The 25,954-nt window shown below is 44.9% G+C and overlaps 1 protein-coding gene across 2 annotated transcripts in view; it reads right to left on the bottom strand.

Annotated features, from left to right (window-relative positions):
• PLPP4 (phospholipid phosphatase 4) overlaps positions 1–25,954 on the bottom strand; it is a 167,818-nt gene that overhangs the window by 121,284 nt on the left and 20,580 nt on the right. Inside the window, exon 1 of one of the 2 annotated variants that reach the window (XM_088842540.1) lies at positions 19,257–19,312. The exons of the other annotated variant lie outside the window; for it this stretch is intronic. Within the exon in view, the coding sequence (XP_088698666.1) occupies positions 19,257–19,312 (56 nt within the window). Of the gene's footprint in view, positions 1–19,256; positions 19,313–25,954 lie in introns of those variants that run through there. 2 annotated transcript variants of the gene reach the window in all.

The following is a 25,954-nucleotide window of genomic DNA, read 5'->3' as shown; positions in this document are numbered from 1 at the left end:
TGTAGTGGTTTTTGCCATACATTGACATGAATCAGCCATGAAAAGTGGCTCCCCAGCTAGCTCCCCACAAAGGCTATCAAGAAAGGCAACTGCATTCACATGATCCCAACAGGATGGGGAAAAGAGGAGCCCAAATGCAAATGGGCAGGACCCATGCATATTAGAAGCAGAGGAGGTCACATGCTAAGCAGCCCCTAGGGCCAAGAGTCAAGAGACTGGGGGTCTAGGTTTGCCTCTGCTGCTGAACAAGGAGGACATGATTGAGGCCCCCTGTTAAAGACACAAGAAAAAAAAAAAAAAAAAACAGAGGGGAAGACAGATGAGACAAGCCCTCACGACTCTCCCAGGTCAGACACAGGGTAAGATATAATTCACTCTGTGGTGCCTTCTGGTAAAATGTCAGAGTTCCATTTGCTCAGCGTACGTCAATCCCCTTCATGTCCATGACTTCACTGAGGATGTCAGGGTCATTTAATTACCAGAAAGCCTCACCATCAGACCCTTCTCTCTCCTCTCTACCCAAATCTGATGCAAACCGTTCCATTGCATTAAACACTCAATTTAAATGTTTCACTGAAGGCACTTTCATCTCACTTATTAACAGTCTGACACTGGGTGAGTTCTTAAATCTCTCTAAGCCTTGCATTTCTCATCCAAAAATATGAAGAATTATAAAACTTCTACCTCATAGGTTGAAGACTTAAAGGGCAAATTGCCTTAGTGGACTGCCTGGCATACAGTGAGTGCTCAAATAAATATTAGCTATTATCATCATCACCCCTGGAGCCAAACAACCCCAATCTGCTCCTTTTAGGAAACAATGAAAGGATATTTTGCATCTGGAAAAAATCAAAGCATAAGTATCTCTGTTTCTTGTGTTTTTCCATAAATAAGGTATTTGTATTTTTTATATCTAATACGTTCTCATTACATGGGTGAAGACATTTTCACTTGTCCACAAGACTAAATTAAAACCCAATACATCCAGAAACCCAAATATTTTCATCATTAAAAAAAAAAGACATATGTGGGACTTCTATGTAACTTTATCATCAGTATTATATACATTTAGAGTTAGTATATTTAAATAAGATACCACAGAAAAGCAAATTCTGATCCAAGTCTTGGAAAATAGGTAGGATTTTAGATTAGCAAAGAAGAAACCACTTACTTGATGATTCAGAAAACCATAAAAATATTCACAAGTGGAAGAACCAATTTTTAATAAATTTTAATATAAAATATAAACACTGTACCAAAGAAAAATTTGAAAAATGTTTTTTTAAAGAGACACCTAGTTCAAGAAGACTAATTGAACCTGCACATTTTGTCTTTCTTCCCTCTCAGAAGTCCACTCAAAAGAATGAAAAACATAAAATCCATATCCAGGCTGAACAGCCTCAAGGGGTAATGAATAGCAAAGCAGAATACAAAAAAAATTATGGAAAACACAAAGCATATGGGGAGAAAATACTGGATGATACAAGAAAGTAGATATGTCCCTGTTAAGGAGTTTAGACAGAGAGTGGGAATCCAAAATTCCACGTACAAATTTCCTTCGAATCTTTGGCAAACTCAGAAATTCCAACACGCAGGAGAAGAGTACAAATGACAACAATGGAAAGTAACAGCCACATGAAAAGGAAATGGCAACTCACTCCAGTGTTCTTGCCTGGGAAATCTCACAGACAGAGGAGCCTGGGGGACTACAGTCCATGGGGTCACAAAAGAGTCGGACACGACTTAGGGACTAAACAACAGCAACCTAGTTAACCAGTGGATCAAACTCAATATAATGTTTACTTTGTGTTCTGGGGTAATTCAAATTTTTATTAATGAGTTGTCTCAGGCAAAACTGGCTGTTTAAGAAGCCTATAAACATTGGCCTTTGGCCATAGAAGAACTAAGCTTGCTGCTGCTGCTAAGTCACTTCAGTCGTGTCTGACTCTGTGTGACCCCATAGACGGAAGCCCACCAGGCTCCCCTGTCCCTGGGATTGTCCCGGCAAGAACACTGGAGTGGGTTGCCATTTCCTTCTCCAATGTGTGAAAGTGAAAAGTGAAAGTGAAGTCGCTCAGTCGTGTCCGACCCTTAGTGACCCCACGGACTGCAGCCTACCAGGCTCCTCCATCCATGGGATTTTCTAGGCAAGAGTACTGCAGTGGCTTGCCATTGCCTTGCTTATTAAGATTTGCCCCATAAAAACTTAAATTTAATTGAAAATCCCTATTCAGTATTTATTTTAGCAACTGTAGCTTCGGGTTTAACTAAGTTTTCAAATTTTCTGTGGTTGTGGAAAATAGCATTTGAGGCAACTGGCTGTAGCAACATACTTCCTAAAGCTATTATTTGGGTACACCTGTTAGTGACCACATTTCTAGGAGTAGAATATCCAGACATCTCAGTTTGGGCAGTTTTAATTAGTTAAATTGTAAGTATGACTGGGAATGTGTATTCTTCTTCTGCAAAATATATAATTGCTTATATAATAAGGAAATGCCACCATTAAAGGTTTGGTCTTATTAAGTGCTCTCTCTCACAATGTGGGCAATCATGAGTTTCTGTGGTCATTTGACATTATTAATATATGTGTTTGTACTGGAACACACACACAGTAACAGCCATAGTCTAAAGAGTGAAGGACAGAATTCAGCAGCCAGGAGATAGAGTTTGGAGTTGAAATTTCCCCAAGTTACACTTTCAACTGAAAATTCAAAAGGGTCAAACCACAGGAGTAAGAAACACATCCTTGAACTTAAGGACACACCCTAGTATCTAAAGCAAAACCAACACAGACTTATCCAAATACAGCCTAGAACCAAGGCTTCAAGGATTAAGGTGACTCCACAGTAAATTAACTTCACACAAGCTTAAAACTCAACGTTTTTCAGAGGACAGTAACAGTCAAGTGTCTCCACAATGTGTGACTCATAATATCCAACACACAATTAAAAATTATGACACATGCAAAGAAATAGGAAAACGTGATCCATAATTCAGAGAGAAAAAAACAAAACCATGGATCTTCCTAACAATGGAAATAGCAGAAAAGGACTTTCTGCTGCAAAATGTGTTTAATTCTAGGGAAAGATGAAAAGAATAGGTGAACCAGTGGAAAATATCACAAAGAAACTAAAACTCTATAAAAAAAAATCAAAAGGAAATTAGCAATATATAACTGAAAAAAGCATTTCAAATAAAACATCTGTTGCATGGGCTTACCAAAAAAAAAAAAAAACCAGATACAGCAGAATAAAGAATTACTGAATTTGAAGAAAAGTCAATAGATACTATCTTAAACTAAGTCACAGAGAAGGAAATTAAAAAATAAAAAGAAAAGCAGAAAGAACTACCCATGACCTGGGGAATAATAATTTAAAAACTGTCTGATGTATATATAACTGAAGAACCAGAAGGAGAGGAGAGACAGATAGACTGGGGCTAAAGAAATATTTGAAAAAATAATGTCTTGAGAATAACTAATTGATGAAAGACATCAAACCATAGCTCCAAAAATCTCTATGAACCTAAGCAGCAAAAATACAAATGTGCCACTCCTCTGGGGCTGGCCTGCCCCCTTGTCTCAGGAGTGTACTATCTACTGTCTATCTAATAAAAGATCTGTCTACCTGAGCTATAAAAAAAGAAAAAAAATACAAATGAGACCAAATGAGACTTATCATAGACAAGTTGCTGACAACCAAAAATGAAAATAAAGCTTTAAAATCAGCCAACTGGAAAACATGTGGCATTCAGAAGAGTGACAGTAACCGTGATAGCTGACTTCTCATCAAAATATTAAAATCTACAAGACAATTCAAAGCCATCTCTAAAGTACTGAAAGAAAATTGTCGATCTAAAATTCTATAATGAACAAAACTATCTTTCCAAAGTTAAGGCAAAATAAAGACAAATCCAATAAAGCAAAAGCCAAAAGAATTCATTCCTGGCAAACCTGCCCGACAAGAAATGCTAAAGGAAGTTATCTAGGCTGAAGGGATATAATCCTAAAGGGAAAATTAAATATGCAAGAAGTAATAAAGAGTACTAGAAATGGTAGATGTGTGGGTAAACATATATTTAAATTTTAATTTCTGTAAAAATGTATTAATTGCTACGATGGAATAATGTAAATGTTTTATGGGGCTTACACATAAAAGTGAAATCTAAGACAATATACCAAAGGCATGAGAAAAACATGTTTTTTAAAGATTCTTACATTGTACATAAAACGGTATAATATTGACTTAACAATGACAAGTAAAAAATGCATATTGTAATGTATAGAGAATCATATGAATTTTTTAAAGAGGTATAATTAAAATACAATAAAAGAGATAAAGTGGAATACTAACAAGTATTTGATTAGCCTAAAAGAAGACAGAAAAAGAGAAACAAGAATAGATGAAAAAAATAACAATCAAATAAGAAGGTGGTAGGCTTCAACCCAACCATGTCCACTGCATTAACTGTAAACGGCTTAACCATTCCAACTGAATGGCAGAGACTGGTCAGACTGGATAAAATTAAAAGGCACAACTAAAAGCTGTTTATAAGAGTCATAGTTTTATACATTAAACATACAAATACAGATAGGTTGAAAATAAAAAGACTGAAAAACACATTCTGCGCAGACATTAATCTCAAGAAAGATAATGCAGCTACATATTAAAAGTAAATAAAGTAGAATTTAAGATAAAGAACATTAAAACAAAGAAACTTCATAATGATAAGATGTTCAACATTAAAACAAAGAAACTTCATAATGATAAGATGTTCAATTTCATCAGAATGAAAGATAATTTAAGAACACTACCTAGAAATGGACATAGTAATTTCAGTTACAAATCACTAAAGGAAAAAAGAAGGGAGGTAGCAAAGAAAACTTGAACTATTCAGCAAAGCAAGAAACAAAAGGGGAGAAAAAAACACAAAAATGAGCAGCACTTAAAGAAAACAGACTAAGTTGGCAGCAATACAAAAGAAATATTAATTATCTCAAAAAATGTGAAAGCTTTAGTTACCCCAGTTTGACATAGGGCGCATATCTTCACACTTTAAAGAACAAATTTAAAACAGTGAAAATATGAGGATTTGAACGGCACAGCTAACTGCTTTAATGTATTTAGAGCTTTATATCTACCAAACAGAAACTATTCATTATGTTCAAACTATGTGAATTTACAAAAATTTACACTGTAGGTAAATTTAAAAATTGACAATATATGTGACCATACAGAGAATCATAACAAAACTTTTTTAAAAAACTAGAAATCACATAAGCCACAGTCTCTGATCTGAATTCAGTGAAACTATTTTAGCACTGTGGTTGCTGTTCAGTCCTTAAGTCGTGTCCAGCTCTTTGTGACCCCATGGCCCCTCCAGGCTCCTCTGTCCATGAGGTTCTCCGGGCAAGAATTCTGGAGTGGGTTGCCATTTCCTTCTCCAAACTCTGTAATTATCTCCACATTTAAGGCTAGGAAGCTGAAACACAGAGAGATAAAGCAAACCACCCAAGTTCACATAATTAGTCAACAGCAGATTAGTGTTTTGAGCCCCCAGACATCCTGGTTCTGGATCCTGCAATCTAAACCTTCTCAGGAAGAAGGGGCCATTTCCCTTCAGATATCTCAATAAACTATAAAGTTACAATAATTAAAATGTTATATTGAGCCACAACCAGGCAAACAAATAATCAAATAGAATTCACTTGCAATCTATGGACATACGGAAGTTTGTTACGTGATAAAGAAGTCACTGAGAAAACAATGCCTATTCTGTAATCGACAAACCACATGTAAGAAAAATGTTAAATCTTCCACTTCACTCCATAAGTTTAAAAAAATCTCATATAAAATTAAAATTAAATCTCATACAGAATCAAAATTCTCATAAAGAATTAAAATTAAAGAATGAAAGTATAAAATACTAGGCAATACAGAAAAATGTTTCTGTTTTAGCTGACAGAAGTGAAAATGAAAGTCGCTCAGTCAGGTCTGACTCATGGCAATCCCATGGACTATACAGTCCATGGAATTCTCTAGGCCAGAAAACCAGAGTGGGTAGCCTTTCTTTTCTCCAGAGGATCTTCCCAACCCAGGGATTGAACCTAGGTATCCCCAATTGCAGGCAGATTCTTTACCAGCTGAGCCACCTTTCTAAATAGGACAGAAACTCTGAAACCACAAAGGAAAAGACTGAGAGATTTAACTATATCATTGAACTGTGTACAATAATAGAAAGTGAAAAGAAACTGAAAAGTCAATCACACAGTTGTAAAAGTTTTGCAACTTATGAAATAAAAGGTCAATAGTTATTAAGAATAAAGCACTCCTACATATCAGGAAGATAAATGGGAAGATCCAATAAAAGCATGAAAAAAGGAAAATGGCAGATATTTTAGTTAAAAATACAAATTTCCAATACATGAGTGAAAAGATGCAAATGTTATATTCCCTCTCATGGTAAAAATATAAAACGTTAATAACATCCAGCATTGGCAAAGATGTTAAAAAAAAAACAAAAAACAGATACCTCTAACTATTGGTTAGAATGTAAGTAGGTATAGCCATTTGGGTAGCAATATGGTAATACCCAGGGCCTCCTTTATAGCTCAGTTGGTAAAGACTCTGGCCTGCAATGTGGGAGACCTGGGTTCGATCCCTGGGTTGGGAAAATCCCCTGGAGAAGGGAAAAGCTACCCACTCTAGTATTCTGGCCTAGAGAATTCCGTGGACAGTCCATGTGGTCGCAAAGAGGCAGACACCACTAAGCGACTTTCACTTTCACTTTCGGTAGTACCCATCAGAATTTAAAATACATGTGGCCTTTGGCCCAGAGATTTCATCTATTGGGTTTATCACAGCAGTAATTTAATAAGTACATCACAACTGCAATGTTGTCTATTATAACAAAAGATGAAAATACTCTTAAAATTCTGTGAATAGGTTAATACAACAGAACACGACACAGGAGCAAAAGGAATCAAGTAGGTCTATAAAGACAGAAAATATCTCCAATGTACATCAAGTTAAAAAAATTAAGCTACAGATAAAGTGTATTTTATTTTTTATTACATAAATATGTGTTTAAAAGTTTAACTTTAAAAAGTGAATGTAATGGAATTGGCAGAAATGCAGGAGTTCTGGGAAACTTACACCTTTTGTATTAATTTTTAAAATAATGTTCAAGTGAAGGGGAACATTCATTCCCATCATATTCATTTTTGTAATCTTTTCTAACATTCGTCCAAATCAGACCTATTTCCAATAGTCTGGAAATATATATTTTGTGTGTAGTGTTTTCCTTAACAATTACTTCATAAAATTTTACCCTGTTTCTTCATGATTTTCAAAAAGGTTACTTTAACAGCTATATAATATTTCTTTATATCCATAACTTCTCCAACTTTTCTTCAAACGTTGACCATTTGAAATTTTTTTGACCATTTGAACTTTATTTTTATTTGACAAGTGTATTTGCTTGACATGGAACACAGCAATGAACATCTTCACAGATGAAGATTTTGCATCTTTTATATCTGTGTTTCAACATATTTTAAAGCATTCCAAGTCAAAGAACAGGAATAATTTGTATGGCTGTCTATGCACTGCGATGTTACTCTTGAAAAGGCTTACGTCCATTTATAATTCCACCTGTAGCATCTGATCATATCAGTTTTACCATGATCTCACACATCCTGTGTGTTAATCCTTACTTTCTAATTTTCCTTTAAGCATTTTATTTGACATGAAATATAGTAAGGTTGATTTTTGACACATTCCCACTTCAGATATTTCTAAAGCAATCAGAAAAGAATCATCCAGTGTCCTGTCTATGGATATTTCATTAGCTTCTTTTTTCCCCATAACAGAAAACATCTAAGTCAATTTCTAATTGTGTATGAAAGTAATAAATGTTTACTGTAAAATAATTACACAATAAATGGTATAATGAAAAAAAGCAAATATTATATAATCCCATCAGCCTGAAATAACCACCATTAAGGTTTTATAGTTTATCTTTACAGCTATTTTCTTACAGACATAGATACAAATTGATTTTATTCTATTACCACATTACAGTAGCTTTAAACACACTTATGTAACCTGCTTTTTATCACTTAACAACAGTTTATGGATATCTTCCAAGCTAACAAATAGTTATCCACATTATGTAGAAAACTAAGTTCAATGGCTACATTTGTTCATCGGAGCCCACAAAAAGCTTGTGCTAATCTATATGCAATGTATTTTATCATTTTTAGATGAATATCTTGAACTTCTATGGAAACCAAAGGTTTAAAATAGATCATTTGTATTTTTGTTAGTTTTCTATTCCTGTCCACTGTCCTTTTGTTTGTTTGTTTGTCTTTGGAAGAGCTCTTTTCTTCTCATATTGATTGGTAAGAGTTCTCTGTTTTTGAGGAACATTAAACTCTAAATTAGAACAACAGTATCACCTCCTAGAGTAAAGGATTGAGAAGATTAAGTGATCTAGGGTGTGACAAATGCCTAGTATGAACATGGCATATGGTTAGTATTAAAACTTGTTTCCTGTAACCAAGATGGAGAGACAGGTCAATTAAAGGATACCCACACACATATAAGCAGTCTCCTGCACTGCAGACTGATTCTTTACCAACTGAGCCACCAGGGAAGCCCCTGTACATGCATATAAGCCTCTTTGTTTTCTCATTGACTTCTTGGACAATTATTCAGAACGCCATCCTCAGACTTTCCAGATATCAGTTCCAGGTTCATCTCTGCTGTGGCACTGAGTGCTGCACTCATTATTATTATCACTATTATTATTATTACACTGCAACACTGTTTTTGTCATTCAGTTGTTCAGTTGTGTCTGACTCTTTGTGACCCCGTGGACTGCAGCACACCAGGCTTTCTTGTCCTTCACCATCTCCCAGAGTTTGCACAAACTCATATCCATTGACTCAATGATGCTATCTAGCCATCTCATCCTCTCCCACCCCCTTCTCCTCCTGCCCTCAATTTTTCCCAGCATCAGGGTCTTTTCCGATGAGTTATTTCTTTGCATCAGGTGGCCAACGTATTGGAGCTTCAGCTTCAGCATCAGTCCTTCCAGTGAATATTCAGGGTTGATTTCCTTTAGGATTGACTGGTTTGATCTCCCTGTTTGTGACATTAGGTATCTTTTATTTATCTCTATCTCGACCTCCTGCTTTTCATACTGTTCATGGAAGAAAAGCTATGACCAACCTAGACAGCATATTAAAAAGCAGAGACATTACTTTGCCAACAAAGGTCCATCTAGTCAAAGCTATGGTTTTTCCAGTAGTCATGTATGGATGTGAGAGTTGGACCATAAAGAAAGGTGAGCACTGAAGAATGGATAATTTTGAACTGTGGTGTTGAAGAAGACTCGAGAGTCCCTTGGACTGCAAGGAGATCAAACCAGTCCATCCTAAAGGGAATCAGTCCTGAATATTCATTGGAAGGACTGGTGCTGAAGCTGAAACTCCAATACTTTGGCCACCTGATGTGAAGAACTGACTCATTGGAAAAGACCCTGATTCTGGGAAAGATTAAAGGCAGGAAGAGAAGGGAATGACAGAGAATGAGATGGTTGGATGGCACCACCAACTCGATGGACATGAGTTTGAGCAAGTTTCGGGAGTTGGTAATGGACAGGGAAGGCTGGTGTGCTGCAGTCCATGGGGTCACAAAGAGTTAGACACAACTGAGCGACTGAACTGAATCTCGACCTCTCCACTGGAGGGAAGAGAGGCAGAGGAAGGAAAGGAGCCTGGCTTTAACACTTACCATGTGTCACAACATTATTTCCCTTCACTTTTAAGCCTCCTCGGCAATGATATCTTGTCCCCACTTTACAGATGAGGAAGCCGGGACACAGCTCTCTCATCAGCAGTCAGGATACAGCTCCAATGCCCATGAGCAGACTTTGGTGCCATGCTGTCCCCCTCCTGCAGAGTGGGGACCCAGCCTCTGGGCATCCTCCTGTCATTCACCATATGCTTTACACAAAGTAACTGATCAACGGATGGAGATTAAAGCAGCCTACAGACTAGTGGAGCCAGAGAAAAAGAAGCCAAATCCTCTTTAAAAATCTCAGATGAGTTACCGAGCATTTCCACTCCTCAGTAGATAGCCCAGAGGAATTACAGATATGTTCATTAAAAACAATAGCCGCATTATGCTTAATAGCCAAAAATAATAAATAATCAAAATATCCATAAATGATATCCATATAATGAGTAAACAAAAAGGTACCATCATGCAATGACAATGAGAATTAACAAACTAAAACTACACATAACACGGATAAGTCTCCAAAGCATGCCCAAGCAAAAAGCCCCCCAAAAAGCTACAGAAAACAGTATACACAGTGCATGATGCCATTTACACAAAGCTCAAAAATGTTAGAAGTTAGACTGATGGAGACCCTCAGGGTGGCAGAAGGGGCTGTGAGGGTGGAGGGTGCTCTGTACAATCATGAATCAGGCACTTTTCTCTGTGGATATTATTTTTAGTTTGGACTGAGATGAAATTCCTGAGTCTATAGGTCAAAACAGTCAAATATCAGCAATTCCACATGGTTCAAACTGGTACTTCAATAAAAACACGTTTTAAAAACCCTCTGGTGAAGGAGAAAGATATGTCTAGTGCTGATCGGCAGACGGTTTCCTTTCTGCAAACCAACCTAGATGCTCCTGCAGCTTCTGACCCCGTTTCTCACTCCTTTGTCTTCGGTGGAGACAGAATAACAACTCGTCCCTCACCTCGACGGGACAATTTTTCACAGTCACATATTAAAAGATTGTGATGAAGCAGTCCTTGGGCTCCACAGCCCCAGCTCCTCCTGGCTTCCTGCTCAACCATCCCGGGCATTGCCAAGTCCTGTATGACTTTACTTTCTCATGGTGAACCAGGGTTTCTAATTCATCCACAGAACACCAAGATTATATTTTTTAAAGAAACAATATTTCTGAGACAATTTTCATATTTAAAAATACTATCACAGAAAAATGGAGATATGGAGCTTTTACGAGCCTTGTGTGGGTCATAAAAGGCATAATCTTTATAACTAATTGAGATAACTTTATCCCAAAGCTATAAAACTAATGATCTCTTTTGGTGGCGTTGTAAGCATTTATCTCCCTGTGGGAAAACATCACCAATTCTCAGAATTCTGGGTACAGCCGACTCATTCTACAGCGGCAAATAATATTTCAAACGGAAGGATGCTCCATTTATCAGAAGACAGAGCAGATGCCCTCCTGGGTGGGGGAGAAGTGCTGGGTATACTTGGTCCAGCATTAGAGACTGGTGGGTGCAAGGGGTGTCTGATTGAAGAACTGTCTGCACCAGGCTTCTAGCAGAACTCTGTGTGACAAGCACAGACTCAGAAGTCAATGATGGGAACACAGCACTTTCCTTACATATTAGCAAATGCTGATAACAATTCTGATTCAGTGTCCTAGAATCGCTGCTGTGAAAGGCAGTGATTTGTCACTGCTGAGAAGCTACAGGGCTGAGACACCATCAGAGAGACAGCACCCCATGCTTTAATATGGGGGTAGAGCTCGCTGAATGAACTCATGGCAATTTACCTACCTCACTTCAGGGGGCTGAAAGCAATCGTTTGAAATATAAAGCAGTTAATTATTTTACAGAAATCTTGTAGTAAATCATTTGCAATAAGAGTATCCTTAGCTACCTATGGCATTTTCCTTAGCGTGTACATTATGAATTCATCTCAATAAAAGGATAATAAAAATCATATCACCATTTGTTGAGGCGCTTTCACTTAGTACTCACAAGTCTTACATCCGAGGATGCTGCTCATGGAGAATAGATGGAGAAACATGGACTGAACTAGGATAAACACTTTGCTAAAAGTTTCACACAGCTCAGTAACAAAATCAGGATTCAAGCCCCAGCAACCCAACGCCAAGGGCCTCACTATACTACACTGCCATGCTTTGACACTACATATAGATAATAGGGATTCACAAGAGTAGGGAGCAGACACCTAATTATCGGTGTATGTACTGTAGGCACTTACAGCACCGTATTTAATAAAACCCAGTGAAGTAGGAACTAACCCATTTCACTCATGAAAAAACTGAGGTTTTAGGCAATTTGCTAGTTGGTAGCAGAATCAAATTCCCATCCCAACCCCGATCCATCTAGCTCCAAAGCCTATGGTTTGTCATTTACACTTTGCCCCAAACAACCCTTTGTTTCTAGAGAGTGAGCAAAATTATTACAGGTGTATTAGATAGAATAGATTTCTGCTACAGTAGCTAAAGTGACGGAGATGGCAATGGCACCCCACTCCAGTACTCTTGCCTGGGAAATCCCATGATGGAGGAGCCTGGTAGGCTACAGTCCATGGGGTTGCTAAGAGTTGGACACGACTGAGCGACTTCACTTTCACTTTCATGCATTGGAGAAGGCAATGGCAACCCACTCTAGTGTTCTTGCCTGGAGAATCCCAGGGACAGAGGAGCCTGGTGGGCTGCCATTTGTGGGGTCGCACAGAGTCAGACATGACTGACGTGACTCAGCAGCAGCAGCAGCAGCTAAAGTGAAAGTCACTCAGTCGTGTCTGACTCTTTGCAATCCCATGGATTATATAGTCCATGGAATTCTCCAGGCCAGAATACCAGAGTAGGTAGCCTTTCCCTTCTCCAGGGGATCTCCCCAACCCAGGGCTCGAACTCAGGTCTCCCACATTGCAGGCAGATTCTTTACCAATTGAGCTACCTCAGTCCCCAAATCACAGTTAATGAAAAAAGCTTCCTTGTGTCCCACAGTCCACCTCCAAGAGCAGCGGCATCTGGCAGCTTTGCCATCTCAACACAGAGCTCCACGCTTGCTGCCAACAGAGAAGGACAGTGACAGGTCACCAAAGGGGCTGATGCTGCCTCAACCTGAAGGTGACCCCTGTCACTCTGCCCATGTTCCCCACGGACCCACCTAAATGCAGGGATTTGGGAACGGTCGTCTCCCATGTAGCCAAAGGAAGAAATAACCAGAGGTGACCCTGGACCACAAGATGGTCTCAAGCCACTGTAACTGCACATCAGTAGTTCCCAAATGTGGTGGACAGAAGTATTGCCTGATGAAAATGCAACACTCCACAGGTTGATGGGAGTGTTGATCCACTCCAGGGTTGGGCTCCACTCCAAAGGTTGATCCAGTTAGTCCTGAACTGGGGCCCAGGTAATTCAGGCGCAGGTGGTCAGCAGGCTGCCCTTCAGGAAGCCTTGCTCTGAATGGATGCCGAACACTCAGGGGTCTATAAACACAATCTTCGCAAACCAAGTGCCAGCTGGTGAGCTCTCCTGAGCAGCAACCATGCAAGGCCCAGGTGACAGAGCAGGGAAAGCAAAGAAGACAGGGATGTGGATTCCTGCACAGAAGGCAGAACAAACCTCAGGCTCCCGGAAAGCAGAGGAGCCCAGCACCAGAGCCACGCGTGGTCACTGACAGAAGGACCAGGGCCTAGGTGCCCGAGGGAACTACTGCGCCCCTCCACAGTGGGCACATATCTGTTCAGGGCACTTTTTTCTTTCAAACTTCCCAGGGCTCCCCAGGGACATTCCACACGGGAATATCCAGGCTTCACGCAGGGCACTAAGACGTCCTTGTGCCAGGCTCATTTCCTGACCCTCCTACAACCCAGCTCCCCTACCTTGAAACCCACACTTTGGACTGAGGCCACACATGGCGAGCTTAGTGGGTGTTAGTCACTCATTCACGTCCGACTCTTCGCAACCCCGTGGACTGTAGCCCACCAGGCTCCTCCGGCCATGGGATTCTCCAGACAAGAATACTGGAGTAGGCTGCCATTCCCTTCTCCAGGGAATCTTCCCAACCCAAGGATCAAACCTGCGTCTCCACTGTAGGCCGATTCTTTACCATCTGAGCCAGTTCCACCCAAAACGTGCCTCCAGGCTTTGGTTCCAGGACTCTGTCTGCAGGAACGTTCTCGGGCCAGGCTCTCTGCACCTTCCATGCTCTGCTCAAGACTCAGGTGAGAGATGCCAGCTCTAAGCAACCTTCCTTGGCACCTGTCTCTTCCTTGTCATTCCTCCCAGGGCTAATTAATTCCTCCTTCTAAGTAAGACCGAGCAGTCTGCTCCAAACACCATACCCCTCCCCGACCTCAAGTCTTAAACCGGACTCCTCAGGGTAATAAAGAAAGATCTATTAGCTACTGCCAATATTCCAAAAATCCACCTCACAGCCAGGGCCCTCGAGCAAGTCACCTGGATCGGCTAAAGTGCCAAGTTACCCTGTGTCTGTTTGGAATTACACAAACTGAAGTTTACTAATGAAAGAGAAAAAAAAAATAACCACTATAACTGCAGGCACCTACAAGATGCCAAACATGCATCTACGGACTGGATGGATAATAAAAGGGAAATGTTTGGAGGCAAAACTTTCAAAACCAGTGATTGCAAAGTGACGGGGTGCGGGGAATAATAAAAAGCAGTGTGTCGTGTGCTTGTTCTGCCAGGCTGCGTGCTCCTTGGAGGCCCCCTGGTCTTCTTTACCCAACCATCCCTGCCACCTGCTCAGGCCTCCAGCATAGGAAGTGCTCAAGGAGGGAGGCTGAGTTGACCTGGCGTGAAGCAAACACCACTGCCTGGCATCCTGAGCACACCCCTAGCTTCTGGAGGGACATCCCAGACAGGGACCCTCCGGGAGCCACAGAGAGGGAGAGAAAGAGGGTGGAGGGAAGTGGGGAGAAAAAGAGAGGTTGAGGACCCCAGACTCACAAATGAAGTAGGCAGCTCATCTGCACCATCCCCCACTCACCCCTGAGCATTTCAGGTCATCATCATATTTCCAGGGTCCTTTCTGCAGTGCGATAAATAAAGGTTTCTCTCATTTAACTGATGCCCCAGAGGGGAACGGCCGACAATGGCAAGAGAAAGCAGCACTAGTCCTTTAATGTTTTTACCGGCAACTTCCTCACCACGTCATGCTCTCTGGGCTCCAGAGACGTAAAGAAGACCCATAAAATCTGTAACAAGCCCAACCCCTCCTCTTAGGGAAGGTGAGCCACAGCTGGCCGCCGCCACCACTGAGATGTCAGACAGTCTGGTTTTAGAACTAGAGTGACGTTAGTCCAGACCGTGCTTCTCTAAAGATAAGGGACCACATAAAGGGACGGCTTCTAAGAGGTGGTCACTTTGGTTGCAATCCGGAACCCTGGAACTGGACACAGTTCGTCTCAGCAGCTTTGGGAAGGGAAGACAACTGCCTAAAACCATGTTATACCTCCTGCTGGCTGAGTACCTGCAGACAAAAGTTGCTTAGCCTTTCCAAAATGGTCTGCTTATTTGTAAAGTCAGAAAAATTAAGAGGATCCCTTCAAGTAAAATGAGGCTTAAAGGAGAAATCACATGGAGTCCCTTTGGTGGACAGTGAGCCCTCAACAGACCACTGCTGGCTGTTATTTTTTTTTTTTTGAAATTGTACAGCGAGGTGACCATTGAGATTGAGATCTCAGTGCCCTTACCAGCTCTGTGGCAGTTCCTTAATCTGTGTTCCAGATCTTTCATCCATGATTAGAAATGTCAACACACCCGCCTCATCAGGTGCGTATAATGGTTAAATAGTATACGCGACTGTCTTTATTAATGCCTGGCACACAGCAAGCCCTGAATAAATGGTAGTTACTGGAGTGGCCAAGGTGGGAAAGTGGAAGTGGCGTGCCACTAGTGGCACACTCACCGTGGGTTAAAGGGCCATGGACCGGCCACCGTGTTTCCACACTCCACTCACTCAGCGACACCCAGCGCTGGCTTCAGCAGGCACAGGCACACTCACAGTATCCCTGCTGGCACCTCGGGTGATGGCAGAACGGAGGAAGCCTATGGGTATCCTCCTCTCTGCTTTACCCACAGCCCTCGCCATGCCATACTAAGTCACTTCAGTGGTGTCTGACTCTTTGCAACCCTATGGACTATAGCCCACCAAGCTCCTCTGTCCGTAGGGTTATCTAGGCAAGAATCCTGGAGTGGGTTGCCAGGACCTCCTCCAGGGGATCTTCGTGACCCCGGGACTGAACCCACGTCTCATGTCTCCTGCACTGGTAGGCGGGTTCTTTACCACTAGCATCACCCGAGAAGCCCTCCCATGGGACCCTTGAGGAAGACCAAAGCCCACAAGCCTCAGAGTACTAAATTCAGCCTCAAAGCTGCACACCGTACTTTGATGTTTCCGAAACACTGATTCCTCAAACCAATTTATTTCCTGGTAAGTTAAACTTTACATACCAGCCCTAATGGGAATTACTTGTTATTAATTTTCTCCTTGGTGATTGAGCTTCTCGGGCAGGACCGAGCATTTCTCGGGTGCTCTCTGGACAGTGGTCCATGAAAAGCAACTTCCTGGAATCCTGAGTCATCAAACCTCAGTGCTAAACCTGGTCTAGAGACAGAGAACCGATTCCTTAAGAGAACAAGGGAAACCTTGTTTCCTAGTCTATCCCCACTACCCATGGATCCACAAATGCATTGCATTAGCACTAACCTCACACCTCTAGGTTGGCTTCCCTGGTGGCTCAGCCGTAAACAATCCACCTCCCAATGTTAGGAGATGAAGGTTTGATCCCTGAGTCGGGAAGAACCCCTGGAGAAGGAAATGGCAACTCACTCCAGTATTCTCGGCTGAGAAATCCCATGGACAGAGAAGCCTGGGGGGCTACAGTCCACGGAGTCACAGAATAGTCAGACATGACTTTGGGCACCAGGAAATAAGGTTCTAGTTTCATGCAGAGCAAATCTGATCAGAGAACAGGTGTATCTACAGGTGATGCTCCCCAGAGGCACAAGCCTGCAAAGAAATAAAGTATCCCCCAGCAAAAGATTATTCTCTTATCCTCAGAAATAAGGTAGATACATCAAGCAGAACCAGATAGTGTCATCTAAGTTGGACCCAAAAGCAGAGAAATGGATTCAGCTCGTCCAGAGGGCCTTTCTAAACCTATGAGGATGAAGCCCTCCTACTGAGACACCACCTTCATGACTAGAGGTGGGTTCAAGCCACCGAAGCTTACCATCAGACCAGCACCAGCCAAAGGAAGAATAGAACTCCCCTCCCCCCGAAAGCCAGCCTCTGTCATCTCGCCAGAAGCTTATCTAAGAAAACAAAGGGTCATCTGTATCTCGTGCTCCATACCAGTCCTTCCGGAAGTCAGTATCTGTCTGTTGATAACAGCATCTGAGCATCCAAGATTCCCCCCCAGGGAGTCAAGCACAGATCCCCAAGCTGACCTTTGCAGGTAAAAGGACCACAAGTTGGACACACTGTTAATATTTCCAATTTGACACAAAACCAGGGAATCATCCAAAAATGCCATCAGCGCCCAAGATTTTGGGGTGATAACAGATCCCCTCTGGGTGACAGTAGATCCCCCATTAAGTAATTAATACAAAGGGGAAGCTGGAGAAAAAAATATAAACTGCCTGGTTTTTACATAACATCTTTAGAGGAAGCAAGAAGTACATAAAATGATAATTATCAAATTTCCAACTCCACTGCATGGACCATTCATTACGTATTTGTAAACATCACATAAATGTTTGGTGGGGGGCAGAGATATTTGAAGGAGTGTTTGAAAATAATACAAATATTTACATCTCCTTGGATCCTTTTTTTTTTTAATTTGATGATTGCCAGTGGCAAACAAAACTAGCAGCCAAAGAGCCTACATCACTTTATTTCAATATTTCTCACATGAACATTCACCCAACAAATGGTGAACTTTGCTGTGCACTGAACACTATTTTATCATTTCTATCACACAATACTTTAATGGGGCTCAGCCTAACTGCCAATTGGAAGCTGTCCCCATCTGACCGCAAGGTTAGTACTGGTTTGAATGTATATTCCAAAGAAAAATAGACTAAGAGGAGGGAAAAGTGTTTTCTTTTTTTTTTTCTGAAGTGCCTCAGGAACCACCCGAGTTCTTTTTCTTCCCACTGAATAACACTAGTGTTTAGTCAGAAGCTAGGAAAGGGGGTTTTCTGCATCTGGGGGAAGCTCACGGATTTTTCCTAGCAGTGTGAATAAACACGCTGGATGAATTTAGTCCCTGGTAAAGAAAAACATGCCAGAAAGGGCATTTCTTTGCATGTGTATACCCTGGGTGAACGAAACCGAAGTCGTCTCACAGCCTCCCACCTGCCACCAAGGACTCCGGATTCCGGGCAGAAATCCAGAGAGAGGCCTCCTGTTTGGAATGGCTCAATGGGCTTTAAAAAAAAATGCAAATCCAGAAAGTTCATGCAACTTAAATATTTTAAATGTGTCTGAAAACAGCCCTGGGCAGAGGAGAAGAGAGAACCTGAACCCCTAATGGAGGGACAAGTGTAGACACGGGCGCCTAGGTGACAGGAGATGACAGAAGGCTAGGAATGGGTCTGAGCGGATGTTCTGGGCTTGAATCTGAAGGGCAGAGACGCGACAGATCCCTGCTGCTTGGGCGTGGGGGAAGCTGTGGGGGCGGCGGGCGCCGGGGTACAGTGGGGCTCAGACGTCTCTGAAAAAACCCATTGCCAGATCCCCCTCCTGCCAAGCACCCGCCGCTCAGGGCCGCCGGGGCATCTCGCTGCTGCCCTAAGTGGACATGGACTCCGCACAGAGCTCTCGGCATATGGAGCCCACATCCCGGGCTGCCGGACCTCCGACTTCTCAGCCGCCGCAGCAACAGTTTTCCAGCCGGAGAAGTACCGCAAATGCCTCCGGGGAAAACGCTCACCAGGACCCCCCGGGCGCCAAAGCCAGGGGCGCGAAGGGAGACCCAGCCCGGCCCTGGGCACCGCGCGGATCCAGGAAGGATGCAGCCAGGAGCAGAGACTGCAAACGTCGAGCTCCGAAGATCACACACAGGGAGAAACTTCCCAGGGCGCCAACGAGGGTGCGCGTCTGCGTCCCCGTGAGCATCCAGAATCCCCGGCAGGTGGTGCAGGGCCGGGGAAAGGCGCCGGCCAGGGGACCTGGCGCGGTGAGGGTGACGGGAGCCGGCTGTCTCGCGCGCGGGGGTTCCTTCGTGCGCAGAGTCCCAGGAAGGGGGCCAGAAGGGTCTCTCTAGGTCCCCTAGGACGCATCCCTGGGCGGGGCAGGAGCCCTTCAATCCAGGCCCCGGCGGGACGCAAACAAACTTGGGGTGCCCAGACGCTCGGTCCTTGGGACCCCGAGTCCTCGCGCCCCGACCCGCGGCTCGCCACTACTTACACGAAGACCCCGAAAAGCAGGGCTCGGACCCCGATCTCGATGGCCAGTTCTCGCATGGTGTGGCCGGAGCGGCTCCCGCGGCGGCGGCGGCGGCTTGTGCTCTCGGCGGCTCCCGCAGCCTGGCCGGTGCCGGCTCGCCAGACCCGGGCGGCGAGGGAGGCGCGCTCCAGGCCGCGGGCGGGGGCGGGAGGCGGGCGCCGGGAGGGGCGGGCGGGCGGCGGGGAGGGCTCAGCCCAAACCTCCCGCCCGAGGCTCCGGGGTGCGGAGACGCCGCTCCGACCGCCCCCGACGTTCCCAGCGCCGCGGCCCCTGCGCCGAGCCGGAGGGCGCTCGGGGACTCCCGGGTGCCCCGCGCCCGGCACCGCCTCCGCGCCCTGGGCCCGCCGCGCCTCGCGCTCGCGCCCGGGCGAGGGGAAGCCCGGGGAAGCCCGGACGCCGCCGCCTCCCCTGCGCGCACCCCGGCTGCCCCGCCAGTGGGCGGCCCCTGGGCGCGGCGCCCGGGCAGCGCGCTCGCTGGGTCTCTGCCTGCGGCCCCTCTGCGTCTCCGCGCTCGGCCTCGACTCTCGCTGCTCCCGGGTCTCTGGCTCCTTGGCACACGCACTCACGTGGGCAGGTAGTAGCGGAGCGCTTTGAGGATTCTCTCGGGCTCCAGACAGCCCTGGAACCCACTGTTCGTGGCGGGCAGCGCTCCTTCCTATCTATTCTCTGCCCTTCCTACATTTTTCTAACCTGGAATTTTTTTTTTTTTCTAAGAAGTTACCCGAGATTACTCTCAAGCTTTGCTTTGCCCCCCGGAAAGCCGGCCAGAATCCAGGGTCCTGGCACAGACTGAGGGCCAAGGGGAACCCGGCTCTTCGCCAACCACCAGCGCCAGGCCAAAGGAAACCGCCCTCACCCCCAACCCCAGGCCCCCAGGCAGCTCTGGACTGTGCTGTGAAACGTAAAAGAGAGAGAGACCGACCGTCCCCTACCCCAGCAGCTGGGCAGGGTCCCTCTTTGCTGACACAGCATCGTCATCAGCACCTGAGGTAGCAAGGGCTGCTGGGAGGGCCAGGCGCCTCATCCAGAGGGTTCAGAGTCAAAGGCCAGATCCTCACCCATGACCCTCGGGTCACGACGTCAAACCAGAGCCCAAGCAGGGGTTAGGTTTGCTTTCCCATCACCTGTCAGGATTATGTGTTTCTCAGAATTTGAATTTCCTGTTTTTATTACTTTAAAACAAATGGACATTCAAGATGCGACTCATATTAACCATAACCATCAGGTTGTCTCTGGGGAGCCCAGATCTCTCCTGGGTTTAGAGATCCAGGGAGATGGTAGTTACTGGGAATGAGAAACCAGAGTGCAGCCTTGGACAAGAGGGAGGGCAGGAAGAAGGAAGACGGTAGAAGGAGAGCTTAGGCATCAGCAGAAGGCAAACTGACTCTACCTCAGAAGGGACCCGTGACAGATCCAAGATTCCAGAGCCAAGACATCTCAAGGACTAGAGAGAAAGGCAGACAGACGAGAAACAGTCCTGGCTGTGTGGAAGGGACTCCATCCTGGAAGCCCCAGAGGCAGGCACTGCATGTAGTTAGCCTGTCACTGTATACATGATGCTTGGCACTGTATACACTGTGCTTGGCAAGTATTTGGTGAATGAATGAATGCCCATGTATATCACACATGTGGAGTGTCAGGTGTGGGTAATGAGGAGGAAGTAACTGGAGGAAGGAGGTGTAGGTCTGTTTTCTCTGTTCCCCGGGCCTTGCAACTACCCTGAACTCACTGGACTGAGCTGGCGTGTGGGAGAGTCCACAGTCAACCCGGTGAATACTAGGAACCCAGATCCAAGAGGATCTGGTCAGGTGGCTAGATTCCAGATTACTAACAAGAGGTGGCTCAGAGGTTAAAGCGTCTGCCTCCAATGCAGGAGACCCAGGTTCGATCCCTGGGTCGGGAAGATCCCCTGGAGAAGGAAATGGTAACCCACTCCAATATTCTTGCTGGAGAATCCCATGGACGGAGAAGCCTGGTAGGCTACAGTCCACGGGGTCGCAGAGAGTCGGACACGACTGAGCGACGGAACGGAACGGAACAAGAGCCAATGAAATTAATACATCACTTACCTATGAGCATCAACTGAGCACAGCCTCTGCAAAGCTATGTGTTGGGTACAAGCACTCATAATCTAAATCTGCCCTCAAGCAGACAGACAAGGAACCGTGAAGAAACATTAAGGAACTTGGCAAAGCAGTACCAATCAGTCCCAAAGGAGTGCTTCTGAAAACTGGATCACTCTGAGATCAGAGGTTGGAGTCCTCCCTTTGGTCAGGGGTGGCCAGAGCACAAAGCCTTGTTGAGGAGAGTTGGTTCTTAAAAGGCCAAGGGAATTCCAGGTGAGGGCAAGAACATAAGTAGGTGAAGGGAGAAGAGGTGGAAGGGGTCTGGAGGGCAGAGTGGATCGACCTCTCTGGCAGTCAGAAGGGTGGACCAAGGTTAAGTTCATGGTCAAGACCTAATTGTGTCGGTGCTGCCCACCAGGGACTGTTACCAAGCTTGTAGATTTAGAATCTTTGTGCCACATGTTCCTGATCATTGCTTGCTTGCATTAGAGATGCCTAGAGAAGGAGTTTGAAAGGGCATGTGACCATACTGCTATCATCATGAAAAAGGGACTTTGAAACACACAGCTATAAACAGCTGCCCAGGTAACCGCCTCTTTTGATGCCTTGAATTGATTCTATGCTCTCCCCTCAATGTGGTCATCCTGTTTGGATCAGAAATCCTGCTCCTGATAAAGAATTCACCCTTGAGGGAGTCTGTACCCTCTTCAAACAGCTCTGTCGAAATCTCTACCCTACAGGGAATTACAGCAACACACCATCCTGTAACATATAATGACGGATTAGTCCTACTTGACCTGTTCCCATCCTAGGCCTGCCAGCTGCACAGAACTGATACCATTAGAACTTCTGTGGAGCAAGGAACAGATGGCTCAAGCCAAATTCATTTTAAAGAAGAAGAATTGTAAAGTTCAGAAGAAGATCAGGCTTCAGGCACAGCTGGATTCAGCATCCAAGCAATGTCACCAGGACTTGACTCTTTCTACCTCTCCACTCTGTCTGCATTTGTATGGGCTTCAGTCTTGAGTTCCTGGTAGCTCCAAGGTGAATGCAAGAATTCCAGCTTCCTTGCTCTCAGGATCAAATCTGATGGGAAAGACCTCTACCTTGAAGCCAGCAGCCCCAACGAAAGTGTCACTGAAGATCACTGGCCCTGCCCAGCCCGAACCAGTCACCATGGTCTGGGAATTATGATTGGATTGATTGTCTCAGGCCTGGGCCACATGTTTCGTCCCTAAGCTGGGAATGGAAACTTCACCCACAGCTTCTGAACTGAGACTGGGAAAAGGTGGACCCACAAATGATGCTTTGGAGGAGGAAAAATGTTTCATGTAGAGCAAACGAACATGGACCCGGATACCCCTTCCATGCCATAACCATGCAGATGAAAGAATGCTAGCATGCTTCCCTGAGTTCTTGTCCAGCCCCTCCATCTTTAAGTAGTAGAAGGGTTACACATGGTAAGGCTGCCTTGCCTTTGCTTTGCCAGGCAGACTGGCAGAACTGCCTTTACACAAAGCGGTGATGTCACCCAGGGGCTCCTTCTCAGCTTCAGGGTCTCCTCCTTCTCCACTCCCTCTGGTAACTCTGTCATCTGCTCTAATCATCTCCTTTCTCGTTCACCAAAGCCAGCTGTCAAGGGAAAGCTCTAGCCTTCTTCATTACATGGTGGCTCAGATGGTAAAGAGCCTGCCTGCAATGCAGGAGATCTGGTTTCAATCAGTGGGTTGGAAAGATCCCGTGGAAAACAGAATGGCAAGCCACTCCAATAATCTTGCCTGGAGAATCCCATGGACAGAGGAGCCTGCCGGGCTAAAGTCCATGGGGCTGCAAAGAGTCAGACACAGTTGAGCAATTCACACTTTGATTTTCTCCATTACATATCCTGGATCAGGATATTCCACGGGCTTGCCCTCTCACACACACAGAAGAACTGATTATTTAAGGCGGGTCCCTCTTGAAGGGCAGTTCCCAGAAATGGCCTGAAGATGGCATCCTCTGTGTCCCAAATCGCCCACAATGGGAGGCCACTGTCATGTGGGCAGGTGGCCAGCTCCAGCAACTGCCCAGCCGTGCGTGTGTGCTCAGTCACTCAGTCCAACTGTTTGCAACCCCAGAGATTGTGCAGCCCACCAGGCTCCTCTGTCCATAGGATTTCCCAGGCAAAAATACTGGAGTGGGTAGCCATTTCCTCCTCCAGGGCATCTTTCCAACCCAGGGTTCAAACCCATGTCTCCTGTGTATCCTGCATTGGCAGGAGGATTTTTTTTTTTTTTTTAACCACTGACAGTACCAGGGAAGCCCATCCAGCTGTGAAGACGTGCCAGATAGTAGAGCCCTTCAAAGTGCCGTGATGCTACTGCGGCTATGAGTCAACCAGGGGGTGAAGTAAAGCAGGTTAGATAAAGCCGTCCAGCCAGATGCCCAGCTTGACAGTTCCAGCTGGGTCTTCAGAAGACCCCCATGGAACGTGATAAGTTCTCCCGTGAAGGAATCATGGGTCAGAGGTTCTAGCAGTCTCAGAAACATTCTATCGTAAGGAATGAAATAAACATGCCAAGTCCTTACCGAGATAAGTGAGCACCGTGAGTGTCAAGTGTAAGATTGACCTTTGAAAACTCACTGCAGGACGCAAACTCTCAAATGGGTGCAGCTTCCTCTGGTGCCTCCGTGGCTGCACACCTTTTCAAAGTGCCGCGTGGGGGGAATCTCTCATATTTCATACTGAGCTTAGGGGCATGCCAAGGAAATCACCCTTGTCCCTCCATAGTCATGCCTCTGTTGTTGGATTATTTTTTCAATCCCCAAATGGTGTCCAGTAGGGTGACCCCATATTGATCAGATTTCTAAGAACCAACCGCCACTTTCAGACAACGCAAATCTGCAACAACTTATCATTTCCAAAAGTTATACACCGTGTCTCAGTGACTCCTACCCAGCTGCTCTAAGAGTGTGTCCTGGAAACGGGTAGCCAGCATAGCGATCCTTCCCTACAGAGACCCACACAACCAGGCTTTCCACTGTGGTTGCCTGGTGTGAACTTGCTGATGTGCAGAGACTGAAGGGGAATTTCAGAAGAGGTCATCAAGTTCAACTTGTTCCGTAAATATCCTCCACAAGGGTCTCAATAAATATCCATCTGCTCGAACATCTCCGGGGATGAGGAACTCATTCACTGCTTACTTCACCTCTGGAGAGATCTATTGTCCTTGATGTCTGAGTAGAAAGAGACTTGCCTGCAGCCTACATCCATGGGTCCAGTGTTGCTCTGAGGACCACACAATATGTTTAATGCCTATTCTTCTACGTTATGGCCCTTCAATCATCCCTCAACTGGAAACAGAGAGAGATGGAGATGAGAATGGAGCGGGGGAGGCAGAGAGAGGGAGAGGAGGAGGGAGTAAGTCTTCTCCCAAACAAGTTCAATATTCTCAGCTCTTTCAGCTTCTGGTAGTAATATTTATTAGACCTCTGAGGATACAGAACTGCAGACCCAACACTGAAGTGCATTAAGCCAAATTCCACATAATAAAAGGGAATTTTTCTACTTCCTGGAAGGAGATAAAGCACACTGAAAGTGACTTAACACGTTCCTGTCTTCAGAGCAGCTGTTAGGCCATCAAAGGAGAAAACGTATGAATTCATGAAGACTTCAGGAGAAAATGTTACTTCAGTTCTTAGAAAGCTTTCAGTTCAGTTCAGTTCAGTTCAGTCGCTCAGTCGTGTCCGACTCTCCGCGACCCCATGAATCACAGCACGCCAGGCCTCCCTGTCCATCACCAACTCCCGGAGTACACTCAAACTCATGTCCACAGAGTCGGTGATGCCATCCAGCCATCTCATTCTCCGTCGTCCCCTTCTCCTCCCGCCCCCAACCTTTCCCAGCATCAGAGTCTTTTCCAGTGAGTCAACTCGTCTCATGAGATGGCCAAAGTACTGGAGTTTCAGCTTTAGCATCAGTCCCTCCAATGAACATCCAGGATTGATCTCCTTTAGAATGGACTGGTTGGATCTCCTTGCAGTATAAGGGACTCTCAAGAGTCTTCTCCAACACCACAGTTCAAAAGCATAGAAATTTATTTTTAGCAGGATTTTGGCTCTTGTTTTCAAACTTACTGTGTGAAAAGTCTGAGTATCACTACCTTTGCGTACGTGCTAGGTCACTTCCATTGTCCGAGCCCTCCAAGCTCCTCTGTCCATGGGATTCTCCAGGCAAGAATACTGGAGTGGGCTGCCATGCCCTCCTCCAGGGGATCTTTCCAGCCTAGGGATCAAACCACCATCTCTTACATCTCCTGCATTGGCAGGCAGATTTTTTACCACTAGCACCACCTGGGAAACCCTACCTTTACTTTGCCCCCAAAGAAATCTGTATGCAGGAGCCAATATGATTCTCACTAATATTCCTAATTAGAATCCTGGAACATTAGTGCAAGGGAAAGTGAAAAGTGAAAGTCGCTCATTTGTGTCCGACTCTTTGCAACCCCGTGGACTATACAGTCTATGGAATTCTCCAGGCCAGAATACTGGAGTGGGTAGCCTTTCCCTTCTCCAAGGGATCTTCCCAACCCAGGGATAGAACCCAGGTCTTCC

The sequence above is a fragment of the Moschus berezovskii genome, chromosome 12 (genome assembly GCF_049115385.1).
Source record: "Moschus berezovskii isolate FMDL1 chromosome 12, NW_MosBer_1.0, whole genome shotgun sequence".
NCBI classification, from domain to species: Eukaryota; Metazoa; Chordata; class Mammalia; order Artiodactyla; family Moschidae; genus Moschus; species Moschus berezovskii.
The sequence above is the reverse complement of the archived record's forward strand: the minus strand, read 5'-3'. Positions and strand labels throughout refer to the sequence as shown.